General features: G+C 41.6%; 1 protein-coding gene across 4 annotated transcripts in view; it reads left to right on the top strand.

The window, feature by feature from the left end:
- The window catches only part of PRTFDC1 (phosphoribosyl transferase domain containing 1), a 101,829-nt gene extending 89,153 nt beyond the window's left edge, over positions 1 to 12,676 (top strand). For all 4 annotated transcript variants that reach the window (XM_060095458.1, XM_060095455.1, XM_060095457.1 and 1 more), the window contains exons 5-8: positions 3,169 to 3,186; positions 4,530 to 4,612; positions 5,335 to 5,381; positions 11,428 to 12,676. In XM_060095458.1, the coding sequence (XP_059951441.1) occupies positions 3,169 to 3,186; positions 4,530 to 4,612; positions 5,335 to 5,381; positions 11,428 to 11,447 (168 nt within the window). In that variant the 3' untranslated portion in view covers positions 11,448 to 12,676. The remainder of the gene's footprint in view (positions 1 to 3,168; positions 3,187 to 4,529; positions 4,613 to 5,334; positions 5,382 to 11,427) is intronic.
- The last annotated feature ends 1,650 nt before the right edge of the window (positions 12,677 to 14,326 follow it).

Raw genomic sequence — 14,326 nt, 5'->3', positions numbered from 1 at the left:
CTCGGTCTGATGAGATGACTAAGATGGGGGCTGGTGAACATCTCAGATTCAGTGACTGGAGTTAGCACATTGGAAGTGTTTAAGGGAAGCACAGCATGTTCTGAAAAATTCCCAAGGTTGCCCAGTCAAGAAAATGGGAATTTTAGAAGATTTCTTAAAGCAAAATTAAAAGCAATAAACATTAATAATAGCTCAGTTAAGGAGGGATTATACATCTTTTTTTTTTTTTTTTTTTTTCTTTTTGCGGTATGCGGGCCTCTCACTGTTGCGGCCTCTCCCGTTGCGGAGCACAGGCTCCGGATGCGCAGGCCCAGCGGCCATGGCTCACGGGCCCAGCCGCTCCGCGGCATATGGGATCCTCCCAGACCGGAGCACGAACCCGTATCCCCTGCATCGGCAGGCGGACTCTTAACCACTGCGCCACCAGGGAGGCCCGAGGAGGGATTATACATCTTTAAGGAGAAAATTGGAGGGGATGTGTCAAAAGTATAATGAACTAGAGAAAGAAAGAAGGTCAGAATTGTTGATTTGTTCCACGGGCAGTTTTCTGAGCCGCGGCTACATACCAATCTCCATGTTACATGCTGACCATATAAAGATGAGTTAGTCTTTGTCTCTTAGCTTGTGGAGCTAATCTTGGTCCATTAAAGTATAAAGAGATTAGTTCTCTTGGACAATACTGAAAATGCTTCCAAAGTTGGGGTAGTCACTTTCTCTCTACTCAAGGAGGGTTTTGCAAGGCAGAGCCAACCTTCCAAAGGTACTAAAAGCATTGCTGTTTTTGGAGGTGAGCTTTTCACACAACAGGCAGGCCACTAAAAATCCAGGAGTCAATCCATATACCACTAATGAAAGAGTTTGAAAACACTGTTGATGTTCTATAAAGGAAAATAAATATATATGTAATGACTGCTCTGTAGAACTCACTAAAGAACTCCAGTTTTCTGCAAAGTTCCCTTTCAAGAGCAGGTGGTTTTTCTATACTCGTATTCCCATGCCCATCATTTAGGAGCCTGCTAAATAATTTTACTTTTTTAGTACTCTGCAGAACTCAGAAAGTCCTTTGTATTGTTACAGACTATTCTAAATTAAAAGAGATTAAAGATCCAGTGCACGGTCTTAGATTAGACAAACCAACTACAACAAAAGCCATCTGAAGGACAACTGGGAAAATTTAAATATGTACTAGGCTTATATGATATTAAGAAATTATTGTCGAGGGGCTTCCCTGGTGATGCAGAGCTTAAGAATCTGCCTGCCTATGCAGGGGACGTGGGTTCGAGCCCTAGTCTGGGAAGATCCCACATGCCGCGGAGCAACTAAGCCCATGCGCCACAACTACTGAGCCTGCGCTCTAGAGCCCACGAGCCACAACTGCTGAGTCCACGTGCCACAACTACTGAAGCCCATGCACCTAGAGCCCGTGCTCCACAACAAGAGAAGCTGCCGCAATGAGAGGCCCGCGCACCGCAATGAAGAGTAACCCCTGCTCGCTGCAACTAGAGAAAGCCTGCACGCAGCAACGAAGACCCAATGCAGCCAAAAGTAAATAATTTAAAAATAATAATAGTAAATAATTGATTTAAAAAAAGAAATTATTGTCGAATAAAGAAGCGTGGTATACATATACAGTGGAATGTTATTAAGCCATTAAAAAAAACGAAGGAAATCCTGCCATTTTCAACAACGCGGATGGACCTTGAAGACATTATGCTAAGTGAAATAGGTTGGACAGAGAAAAACAAATACTGTGTCATCTTACCTATATGTGGAATCTAAAACAAAATAAAACAAAACAAAAGCCAAACTCACAGGAAGAAAGGTCAGATCTGTGGTTACCAGAGGCAGGGTGTGGGCCCGGGGAGTTGGAGGAACCTGGTCAAAAAGCATGGACTTCCAGCTGTAAGTCAGATAAGTCTAGAGATGTAGCGTACAGCATGGTAACTCTAGAGTTAACACTACTGAGCGATATATGTAAAAGTTATTAAAAGAGTAAACCCTAAGACTTCTCATCACAAAGAAAAGATGGTTTTGCTTCTTTTGCTTTTTCTTTGTATCGTATCTACGTGAGAGAATGGCTGCCGACTAAATTTATTGCAGTAATCATTTCACAATATGCCTAAGTCAAACCATTGTGCTGTACACCTTAAACTAACATAGTCAAGTATGTCAATTATATCTCGATCAAATGGAAAAAATGAAAAAGAAATAAATTATTGCCATTTTTGTTAGAGGCGCTAATACTTTGGCTATGCGTAATGTGCAATGTCATGATAACTTTAATATAAAATACATAAGCATTTTTAAATACTTTTAACAGTTAGAAACACATCAACATCTAGAAAATCTTTAGACTTTTCTATTTGATTTTCATCATGTGTATGCATTACCTTGATTTTTAAAATGTATTTAATTAATTTTGACACTGTATCTCTGGATTTGTGCCTATACAAATCCCACTTCCTAGCCACCACTATATCTTGTAGTTAGTTGAAACTAATCACTTCAAGGATGACTCTTGTTTTGCAAGGCTCTGAGCTTTCAAAAAAACAGATTTAATTATGTTCAGTGCACTTTATTTAATTAGGCAAGAATGCAGACTAACAGTTTAAAAAGCGTTTTCATTATAAGATTGAAACAAAAAGAGATTGTGAACTAGGACATTAAATTAACCAAGTATTCTCCCAGTATTCTGGTTGGCTAATAGGCATGGTTGATAAGCCTCAGTCAAACTAAAAATGCACACCCTGACTAGCTGTGATGGGTTGATGGTTAAGAATATAGCAAATGCGTTCAGGATACCAAGGGGACTTCTCTGTCAGTGTGATCCACGGGGGATACCGTGGGCATGACCTATTTTAAAAATGGACAAAATAATCTTATATTTTAATGATAAAATTAAGATTCTTTAATGGATTTAATGAATACAAAGACTGTACCTGTACAGACACCAATATTGCAGCACTCAGTAATTCCAGAAAGGCTGTTAAAATGAATCTGGAAGCCTAGGTTACCTCCAAACATTTGGGTTAGATGGACGGCGCAGGACCAGCTAAGCTGATTGTGAAATTCTAACTCTCAGCAAACTGTGTGTTTATCTTATGAGCCAGATTTGCCTCATATTCTACATAGTTGTGTTTTTTGTTTTGTCTTGTTTTTTTATTTCAGAATGTCCTCATTGTGGAGGTAAGCTGACTTTTCTTTATCCATACTTGGAAGCTGAAAGAATCTAATGGTGAGTTTCGAAATATAGAACCTGTTATCAAACTGGCCAAGGATTTATTGAATTCCCACTGTGTTTAGGGCTCTTCAAATTTTACAGAATAGGAGTCAACTAGAATCACTGGCTTGAAATAACTGAGAATGGAAGCTTTGCAATAATAGTTGCATGGTACTTTATCCGGTTTTATATCTAATGCCACCCATGTCTAAATTGGTTCTTATACCTGTTTGTGAATCAGACATTTTCACAGAAGAGAAAACTAGCCCACAGAACCAAATTTTTTTAATAGTAAAACCAAGGTTAGAATTCTCTTCACCCTTAATTCAGTGTTCTTGCTAATGTCCTCTAATGACTTGGAATAATTCTCCCCTCGGCATCCAAATCATAAATAGAATTAATCTAAAAATTTGCTATCCAGGGGAAATCTATAATTTAATTTAATTTGTTTTTCTGTTTAAAAAATAAAAAGAAAAGAAAGAAAGAACGGGTCCTATAGCCCAGCAGGCCTGTCTTATCAGCTGGCAAAAATTCAGGGAAGTTGTTTTCAAGCTTTGGTTACAATTGCCTAAGTGTGCCACATGTATCTGCAGTTCTGCCTCAGACGTAACCCATGAAGTAGACCCTCTAGCCAAATGCATTGCCCAACCCTGGCTAAATTCAGACCCGTTGTTTTGATAATCAGCTCCTGACAGCTGATTTCTGTCCCACAGACAGTCAATTTCGGCTGCCCATTCTACTCTAATTATGCAGCAGCTCATCAGCGGGGATGAGCCCCAGCTCACAGCAGCCTTGCACCCTCAGAACTCACAGGCTGTCACCAGCTGCTGTCCAGACACATCTCACTTCCCAGCCATAGAATCTCATATTAAGTGAGGAGAGCAAGGGGGGAGGCGTTTATCCATTCAGCGTATTCAGATGTACACCCCAAGTCCATGAAAATTCATGCATCCTGTCTTGTGTTACATAACCTCAGGGCCAAATTTAGTCCTCGAATGCGCGTGCATGAATCCAAATGCACTCGATAAAGAGCCCCGCGTGCTTTCCAGAGGCTGAACTTAGCCTTTCAACACAGCTCAAGGATTCTAGGAGGAAATAGTCACCAATATATTCCCCCCAAACCCAGCTTCCAGAAAGAAGCACCTGTCTAAAAAATATAACCGGCTCCGCCTCCTACTTTTACTCTAATTTGGTGGCAGTTCTAATTATGATGCATTGTTAATAAGGACTAGAATCATCTGTCTGGATGAGATGCCTTTTACTGCAGCCCGAAGGCATTTGGTTGAATTTGTCTGTCCTCTTTGCAAAGGATGTTGTCGGAACCGGGAGAACCATGAAAGCGTTGCTTGGTAGCATAGAGAGATACAAGCCCAAGAGGATTAAGGTAGCCAGGTGAGTGCCACGTTCACATCTTCGCTGTTTCTGTCTTTCCAGACCAGCACGAGAGGGGTGCTGACACAGGAAGCTGTTTCCAATGAGTGCAGTCAATTCCAAACAACTGACCCTTTGCCCTGTAGTGTTGTGGTTCGACCATACTGAACAAACAGCCCATTTGACCGCTAGCCTGACAGAGAGGAAAGGGAAGAGGACATGCTTTGCTGTGTGTCTGAGCCCCTTTCCGATGCCTCTGTTAGTTGTTTCCAGGAGCAGCTGGCAGAGCCCCAATGCCCGCGCCCCTCTCCCTTTTATCCAGAATCTCACTGATGAGGTGCCGCAGGAGGGAATTTGAGGGCTGTGCTCGTGCCCCATGTGCCCGAGGGAAAAAAAATGCATGTTTCAAATATATATATATATATATATATATATTTTTTTTTTTTTTTTTTTGCTGTACGCGGGCCTCTCACTGCTGTGGCCTCTCCCGTTGCAGAGCACAGGCTCCGGACACACAGGCTCCGCGGCCATGGCTCGCGGGCCCAGCCGCTCCGCGGCATGTGGGATCTTCCGGGATCGGGGCACGAACCCGTGTCCCCTGCATCGGCAGGCGGACTCTCAACCACTGCGCCACCAGGGAAGCCCCCTCAAATATATATTTTAATGATGTTCAATTCTATTTGCAATTCACAAACGTTTCATCTGGATCACTAAAGCTTTTTTTTTTTTTCTTTTAATGGTAGTTTGTTGGTGAAGAGAACACCTAGAAGTGATGGCTTTAGACCTGACTGTAAGTGTTTTTTGAGTTTTTGTTGGCTGGTGGTAGTGTTTTGTATTTCAGAATCTTTGGTTTCCTCGTTGTTGGCATTCTTGTGAAACGGAAGCTATAAAGATTTGATGGTCCCATAAAATGTCTGTGGTCTCCCCAGCAATAGAACCCTCTACAACCAGAGGTTTTCATTTTCTGATTTTGCATCTTTCCCAGGAACTGTGTTGTGTACACGGAATGTTTTTATTTTTAGGTTTTCCGTAGTACCTTCACTCCTAAGAACTCAGCTAAATTGGTTTCCGGGGGTAGAGGGAGACGTGACCCCCTCCTGGGCTGACTTGGCTGCACGGGATTCCTGCCTTGGCCTCTGTCCCCACCAGTTGGACACCGAGAGGCACTGGGCAGGTTGAGAGGTGTTCTACTGGCTCCAGGAACTGTGAGCGGACAGTGCACAGTGCTGACCTCCAGCAAGCCTGAAGTTTAGCGCAGAAGGGGAAATAGGAGACACCTCTCCACCACCTTCAAACACAAGTATAATAACACAGAGAATTAACAGAGCAAATATCTCTAGGTACCATCTTCACACTTGAGTTCAGACACATGTTCTGAAGGACTTTCTTCATCTAAGGCACTTTCCTCCCTCCTCCCCAGGATACGAATAGTTCTAATGCCAGAGAGGATAAACAAGCTGCTTGATTATTTATTATTCTAACACTAGAGGCGATTTTTTTTTTCACTTGCATAGGCAGACTTCAGCTTGATTTTTATGACTTACATTTGCACTCAAGCCTCTGGGATAATTTGGCTGCAGTTCTCATCAGCAAGCTGAACAAACATAAGCACAAGAAGCACACTATGGATGGGTAATGTGCCAGTGACATTGAACCAGTGATTCTTTATTCTAAAAACAAGTTTCATTCCTAGGCGGGGTGTATTAAATCTAGACAATGTCAGTTCTGGCCAGATAGACCCAATAGCATGTCCCTATCCAGTTATTGGCTTCGGGAATGTAGTCTGGATATAGTTAAGGTACAACAAGGTTAATAAACAGAAATCTTCTAAGGACATAATGTAAGATACTGTATAGAGAAGATTTCAACTGAAGTTGAAAGACATGCACTTCAGACATATCCAACTAGTTACAAATGTCTTGTGTCACAGCAGCAGCATTAATAAAATAACAGCAGCTAACAGTAGTAAGAGATTTATTTTTTTAATTTTTAAAATTTTTTAAAAATTGAAGTATAGTTGATTTACAATGTCTTAGTTTCAGGTGTACAGCACAGTGATTCAGTTATACATATATATGTGTACGTGTGTATATATATATTCTTTTTTAGATTCTTCTTCCTTATAGGGGTTATTATGAAGTATTGAGTATAGTTCCCTGTGCTATACAGTAGGTCCTTGCTGGGTCTCTCTTTTATATATAGTAGTGTGTATCTGTTAATCCCAACCTCCTAATTCATCTCTCCCCTCCCCTTTCCATTTTGGTAACCATAAGTTTGTTTTCTATGTCTGTGAGTTTGAGTTACCATATGATCCTGCAATCCTGCTCTTGGGCATATATCTAGAGAAAACTATAATTTGAAAATATACATGCCCAATGTTCATTGCAGCACTATTTACAATAGCCAAGACATGGAAGCAACCTAAATGTCCATCGACAGATGAATGGATAAAGAAGATGTGGTACATATATACAATGGAATATTACTCAGCCATAAAAAAGAATGAAATAATGCCATTTGCAGCAACATGATGGACCTAGAGATCATCATACTGAGTGAAGTAAGCCAGACAAAAACAAACATGACATCGCTTATATGTGGAATCTAAAAAAAAAAGATGCAAATGAATTTATTTACAAAACAGAAAGATTCTCACATAGTAAGAGATTATGATGTGCCTGACTCTGTTCTAAGGGCTACACAGAGATTAACACATTTAATCCTTGCAACGTTCCTCTAAAGTAAGTGCTATTGCTGTGCCCATTTTACAGATGAGGAAATTGAACACAACCAGGTTAAAGAGTTTGCCAAGGTCACAAAGCTGTAAGTGTAGAGTCAGTATTGAACCCAGGCAGTCTGGTTGCAATCGTGGCTTTTACTCTTGCCCTGAATCTGTAAGTAGCATCTGCCATTGCAAGTATAAAGGTAGGAACTGCAGCCATTTACCAGCTAGACATAGGTCACTCTGATTCCTGGCTGTTCTGTCCTACTGATCCAGTGTTCTTCTTTTTTTTTTTAAATTAATTTTTATTTATTTATTTTTGGCTGCGTTGGGTCTTCATTGCTGCATGCGGGGTTTCTCTAGTTGCAGAGAGCGGGGGCTATTCTTCGTTGCGGTGTGCAGGCTTCTCATTGTGGCGGCTCCTCTTGTTGTGGAGCATGGGCTCTAGGTGCACGGGCTTCAGTAGTTGTGGCTTGCGGGCTCAGTAGTTGCGGCTCGCGGGCTCTAGAGCACAGGCTCAGTAGTTGTGGTGCACGGGCTTAGTTGTTCTGTGGCATGTGGGATCTTCTCCGACCAGGGCTCGAACCTGTGTCCCCTGCATTGGCAGGTGGATTCTTAACCACTGCGCAACCAGGGACGTCCCTGATCCAATGTTTTTTTTTTTTTTTTTTTTTATGGCTGCTTTGGGTCTTCGTTGCTGCGCCGGCTTTCTCTAGTTGCGGTGAGCGGGGGCTACTCTTCGTTGCTGTGTGCAGGCTTCTCATCACGGTGGCTTCTCTTGTTGTGGAGCACAGGCTCTAGGCACGTGGGCTTTAGTAGTTTCAGCATGCAGGCTCAGTAGTTGTGGCTCGTGGGCTCTAGAGCGCAGGCTCAGTGGTCGTGGCACACGGGCTTAGTTGCTCTGTGGCATGTGGGATCTTCCTGGACCAGGGCTTGAACCCGTGTCCCCTGCATTGGCAGGCAGATTCTTAACCACTGAGCCACCAGGGAAGCCCCAACGTTCTTTTACTCAGAAGGTTTGGCCTTGTGAATTGACTTTTCCCAGTCTGAGTTGCCACGCCTGTTTTAAGGATTGCATTGCTTGCTGTAAAGTCATCATTATCCTTACAACCTGGGGTTCCTGGGATTTGCTAATATTCTTTTAGCTAGCTCAGAATCTCTGTTCTCTCTTTCTTCCCGGATTTCTGAGGCTTTGTACTTTTTGGTCCTTTCTCGTAATTGACTTTTTCCTTTATGCTCAATGACACCTTTTCTATCCTCTGACATCTTTTCTTCTGCTCTGCTTCTTCTCTTTGATTATTTTTTCTCAAGAAACCTACAGTTTGGAGGGGTCAAATAGGCTTCCTAACAGTGACCCGTAATGGAATCCTTAGAAAAATAAGTCCCTCACCTCTAGCACTTTCTGCGAGCAAGAACCAGTGGAAGCATCTTCCATGTGGAAGCATCCTTGGTCAGAAGGACCAAAATGGTGGTGAATGGTCAATGATGGCGATACATTTCTCTGGGCTGTAAGTCCACTGGCTATGCCAAAGTACTGTTTCATAAAAGTAAGCAAGTACATCTCTCGTTTGCAATACCGTAATAAACATAAGATTTCCCCAATACTGGAAAGAATTTGAAAAATCATTGGGCTATAGTTTCAAGACCTAAAGAAGAAGAGCTATTATATGTTCCTTAAGAATTCTTTTCAATAAAAATCATCTTTCTTTCAATATATTCATCCTCTGCTTAACCTAAGTGTCTCCTACTGCATTTCAATCCATTTACTCCCATCCTGCCCTCAGTGGAGACAGAGAGCTAATTACTATCATCTGCATTATGGACTCAAAGACTAGCATTAGAGTAACCCTTAGCATTGTCTTCCTCAGGCTGGACCGTCCCTTTTCCTCTCATCTTGTCTCCCGGGTTTTCTTTCCAGCCCTTTATCCGGCTGAGGACACTGAGGGTCGTGGGAGGATGGCTTCCTATTGCAACAGCCTGTGCCCCTATTCATGTATTACAGCATTGGAATACCTTCTGTTTGAACTGCACTTCATGCTTTGCAGTGTTTCCTTTGGCATATGATATCATTGGATACTGCTTGCTTTGGAACAGCAGGGCTGCATGCCTGACGCATGCACACTTCTTGATATCCACGGGGCTGCCTGAGCCCTTGCTCAGCTCTGTCTACCGGGACTGCAGTCATTTTTCACCGTCTGTTTGCTGGTCGTTCTGTCTCCCTGAGTAGAGTCACTCCGGTCCAGGTCCTACTGGGCTCATCCTATGCATTGTCTGTCACTTCTCTCACTTACTTCTGCCTAATGGAAAGTCGTCATAGGTTAAGTGCCAACAGTAGCATATGGTGGCCTTATACTTCTGTTCTTTAAATTGTGTTCCTTTGATTTTTTCCTCCCTCTCTCTGCTCAGATGCTGGATTTGAGATCCCAAACTTCTTTGTGGTGGGTTATGCCTTAGATTACAATGAATACTTCAGAGATCTGAACGTTAAGTCTTGCATGCAAATCCCTAGCCCCCTTTTCACAAGAACTTAACAATGACATCAATTTAACAAAGTTTTGTGATAGCCGTAATGATGACTGCCATTTATCGAGTGTCTTCTGTGTCAGGAATATCCTGGGCACTTGGCATTTGTAACCCCAGTGAATTTCCACCATGGCCCAGCAAGGTAGGTATTAGGTTGATGGAAGCAATTATGATTGTCTCTATTTTGTATGAAGGAAATAAGGAAGTTAAAAGCAGAAAGATAGCTTGTTACTGATTCTTCTCCATCGTCATCGACTGTGTCTCCTCTCAACCATACTAACAGTCAGTGTTCAATAAACTGTTTAGTGTCAGTGCTTGAAATCTAGAAGGTTCCAATTACAGCAGCATGTAGCTCGTAACTATTCCCCCCTTTGGGAGAAATCATTTTAACATGTAGACATGGACCCCCAAGTGTATGACCCTATCATTGCTGAATGATCTGGAGGTAAACATCTTACCCAAAGTGGACCAGTCCGTGTCTCTCTCCTAGGATTTAGAAACCTAAACCAACGCCACAGAGACCAAGGGATTTTGGACTTAAGCCGTGGGCTGAGGTCTGGAGCTACCCCGGTTCCTGCCTTCCAGTTGCTTCATTTCTCTGCTCTTCCTCTACCTCTGCGAGCTACCCCAGTACCCTACCAATAACACCCCCCCTTTTGCTTACATTCACCCAACACCATTTGTGTTGCGTGCCATCAAAATATTTCTGACACATTTCTTGCCACCCAAAAAGGGTCAGAGGAGAGTCAGTACTGTGTTTAGCACAGCTCTTTCTCTATTCACCCTAGAAGGTGTAACTTCACCAGCCGGACACATCTATCTCCACCACTGCTAACTGTACTCCACCACCCTCAGCATTTCTGGTTGTTACAGACCTACAGAGCCAGATTCAGAAAAGAGCTCAAAACTAAAACAATGAAGAAACTTTTGTCAAGCATTTTAGTGGGTCTCTTTAGATTTTATGTATATGTGCACGTATACATATATGTGTGCGTGTGTGTGCTTATACATATATGTATGTACATAAACATATAAATACATAGGTATGTATTTAAATGAGCAATAAGCAGGTAGGAGATGACATTCTGTTCTTACTGAATCCCATTTTCTGCAGTTTATACAGTAAGTCCCCTAAATATGAACCTTCAAGTTGTGAACTTTCGAAGATGCAAACATTTTTTTTTTTTTTTTTTTTTTTTGGCGGTACGCGGGCCTCTCACTGTTGTGGCCTCTCCCGTTGTGGAGCACAGGCTCTGGATGTGCAGGCTCAGCGGCCATGGCTCACGGGCCTAGCCGCTCTGTGGCATGTGGGATCTTCCCGGACCGGGGCACGAACCCATGTCCCCTGCATCGGCAGGCGGACTCTCAACCACTGCACCACCAGGGAAGCCCAAAGATGCAAACATATTATAAACCTATCACAATACAGTACAATATAGCCGATTGTGTTAGTTGGGTACCTAGGCTAACTTTGTTGGACTTACGAACAGATTGGACTTACGAACGCCCTCGGAATGGAACTCGTTCATATGTAGGGGACTTATTATATTTTGTTAAGAGGCTGATGCATTTAAATCCTTTATTGTTTCAGCACATATGTGTGATCAATGAACACGGCAAAGAAAAGTATCGAGTCTAAAGAAGTAATTTTCATCATTGAATCTACAGATAACATCCTACTTACGACTACACTCAGGAAGCCAGCATGTAACGTTTGTCTCCCAGGCATGTTCACTCAGCAGGATGTAAAAGGAAAAAAAAATTTAATGAGCGAGCTTTCTTTTCTGAGATTATAACATAACATGAAGAGTCCCAAAGGTTCTTAAGGAAAAGAAAGCAATTCTTTTATTTGATTTGTTCCAAATTAAACACTCTGCCTTGCGACTCAAACTGCCTTCACACCCCTGAGATACACCTTCTTTTGTTCTGATAAAGTCGTTATGCTTGATTACTATACCGCCACCTAGTTACTCAAATATTTTTCACTTAACTTTTTTTTTTAATACTTTACTTTGGTAATATTTTGCAATCTTAAAACCTGGAAGCCGTTTTATTGAACCTCTGAGCCCATGTACTGGAACTGCAAGTAGATTCCCATCCTAATAAAGGAGGGAAAGGACAATTTAATATAAATTTCTGTTTGCGCACTTCTGACAGGCCATTATTATCTGCTTTGACAAAGTCTTTCTGAACAGCAGCGTACAATGAATCTTAATGATGTTATGAAATGGGCCTTTGCCCAGTGCTCTTGATTGGAGCTTCCGGTATGTGATAACGGTATGTCATGTATGCTTGGATGTACTCAACTGTGTTTAATACTCTGAATTTTAATTAGAAAAAATACAATGGCAGCAAGGCCCTGGTTTCTAAGCGGCATCCTTTTATTCATGCAGGACATGAGAAACAGCAAATCGGGGGTGGAGGGAGAAGTGTTTTCAGTGCTCAAAACTGAGCAAGCATAAATTTTTCATGTATTTCCATCAGAGGGCAAGACACTATTATGTATTATCCTAAAGAAGAATACAGAGGTTGAATTATTTTTTTAAGTGGCCTTATGAGACTGATCACACTACCCAACGTGCTATAGAAAACTAGGATACTTAGTTTTTTCTGAATAACAGTTTTTTCCATTTCCACTGTTTTATGAGAGGTTTTCTAATTTATGGGGATTTTAATAGAAAATAAACTTGAGTGCCAATAGAGCTGTTTTTTCTCACTTCCTAAAAGGAGCAACTGCAAAATAAATAACTAAGCAGCCTTTGTTTGGTTCTGAACCGTATGTGGTATATTGTTATCGGGTTCCAGCTTCCTTTAAACTAATAAAGAATAAGAAAACTTGTTATGCCTCATAACTGCTTACTGTTGTTCTTCCGCCTTCATATTTTTTATATACTTTCAGCCATTAAACTGTGTGAGCCAGTAGCTTAAATATACGACTGCACACATCTTCCCTGTGGCTTTAGTTTTGTTAACCTGGAAAAAATCCAGTATATGCACCAGTATAAGCAAACGATTAAGCCAGGCTTGATCCCCTGCTTTTTTTTTTTTTCTCCTTAAGCTTGTTTGTAAAAAGGAGGAATTTTAGTTGTAAAAGAAGATTTTCCTGCATATCTTTGTTCCAGTCAGAGAAGAAAATAAACCACACCCAGCTATCCCAAGGGGCAAACCAGCAAAGGGAATTCCTTCCGGCTTTGTTCCACAGACAAATCTGTATCCAAGTTATAGATTGATAATTTGGTCTAACTGGCCAATTTCTATCAAAATTAATCTTCTAAATGTAATTTTCCACTATGCCACATTTATATCAGAGGACCTAGAAAAATCCAAGGACATTTGATTTTAAATATAAAATTAGCCATAAAGTATGTATTATTGAAAGGTTTTCTTTAAAATGTTGAATTTTAGTAAGCATCAGTATCATTTTTGAGGACTGTAGGTTTATTCAGATTAGAAAGGAAATTGATCTACTTCACAAGATTTTGAGAAGGATTTGTGGGAGTTAATGCTGAAAAAGAAAAATTCATTAAACACACAAGAAGTTTAATCATTCCTGAAATGTTTTCCTGTCAGACCATATTTTGACAGTGATATCCAAGAATATCATCTTGGGAAGAATAGTATTTCCTTTTCTCTTGAACACTCTAATCTTTTTAGTATCACTGAGTTTATTCAACCTAGACCAAAAATGTAAAAGCTTATCATCTGGTTAACAACCAGTGCATTTATTAATTTAGTGTTCCAAAGCTGATTAATAAGGGAGGAAAAAAAAGTGTGGCATGTGTCCCTGAAAAAATTTGTATTCAGTTATAATCAACATACTCAATAATACTTTGGCATCTTTCAAACAAATCAGAATCCCTCATTACAAACTGGCCCTTTCTTATTGGACTGAAATATATCGCATATTGAACCATGTACTGCCCCCAAGGTGAGCTGCGTGAAGGTCAGATCCTGATGTGCCTTGTTTAACCTTTGGATGTCTTTGGCTATCACTTGTTTTGCCATGTCTCAGGCCTCCGGAGACTGAAAACAGCCTTGCAGAGCACAAGCAGCCACTTCCTCAGCCTCCTGTGCGGTGAACTTGGATTTTCCCAATGGAGACAGAAGGTAACCCATCCCCCTTCTAAAGACCTGCTGTCGTGGAAATATTTACCCACTTCTGTAACAGAGTTACTGTGTTCTAGGAAATTGAAACCCTAAAACCACACTCTCGACCCAGATGTCTGGCTCATTTGGGCAAAAAATAGCATTTGGGAGTTTTACTTAGTTTACCATCGTAAATTTCCTTTGGATGCCCCGATGACATCCGAGGACCACCGGGCCGGCGAGTTTCACGAAGTGGGGAGAGGATCACGGAGGGACATCTGGGATTTGATGTGGGAGGTGTGCGGGGTAAGGAAAGAGGATGCACATGGAGAGGCCGTGAGGCTCCATGGCCCCAGCCGTACCCCGTGAGTGGTTCTGAGCCCTGTGGAGAGAAGTAGGCAAAG

The sequence above is a fragment of the Mesoplodon densirostris genome, chromosome 4, assembly GCF_025265405.1.
Source record: "Mesoplodon densirostris isolate mMesDen1 chromosome 4, mMesDen1 primary haplotype, whole genome shotgun sequence".
NCBI lineage: Eukaryota > Metazoa > Chordata > Mammalia > Artiodactyla > Ziphiidae > Mesoplodon > Mesoplodon densirostris.
Note: the sequence above shows the minus strand (reverse complement) of the source record. Positions and strands in the feature narration are given on the sequence as shown.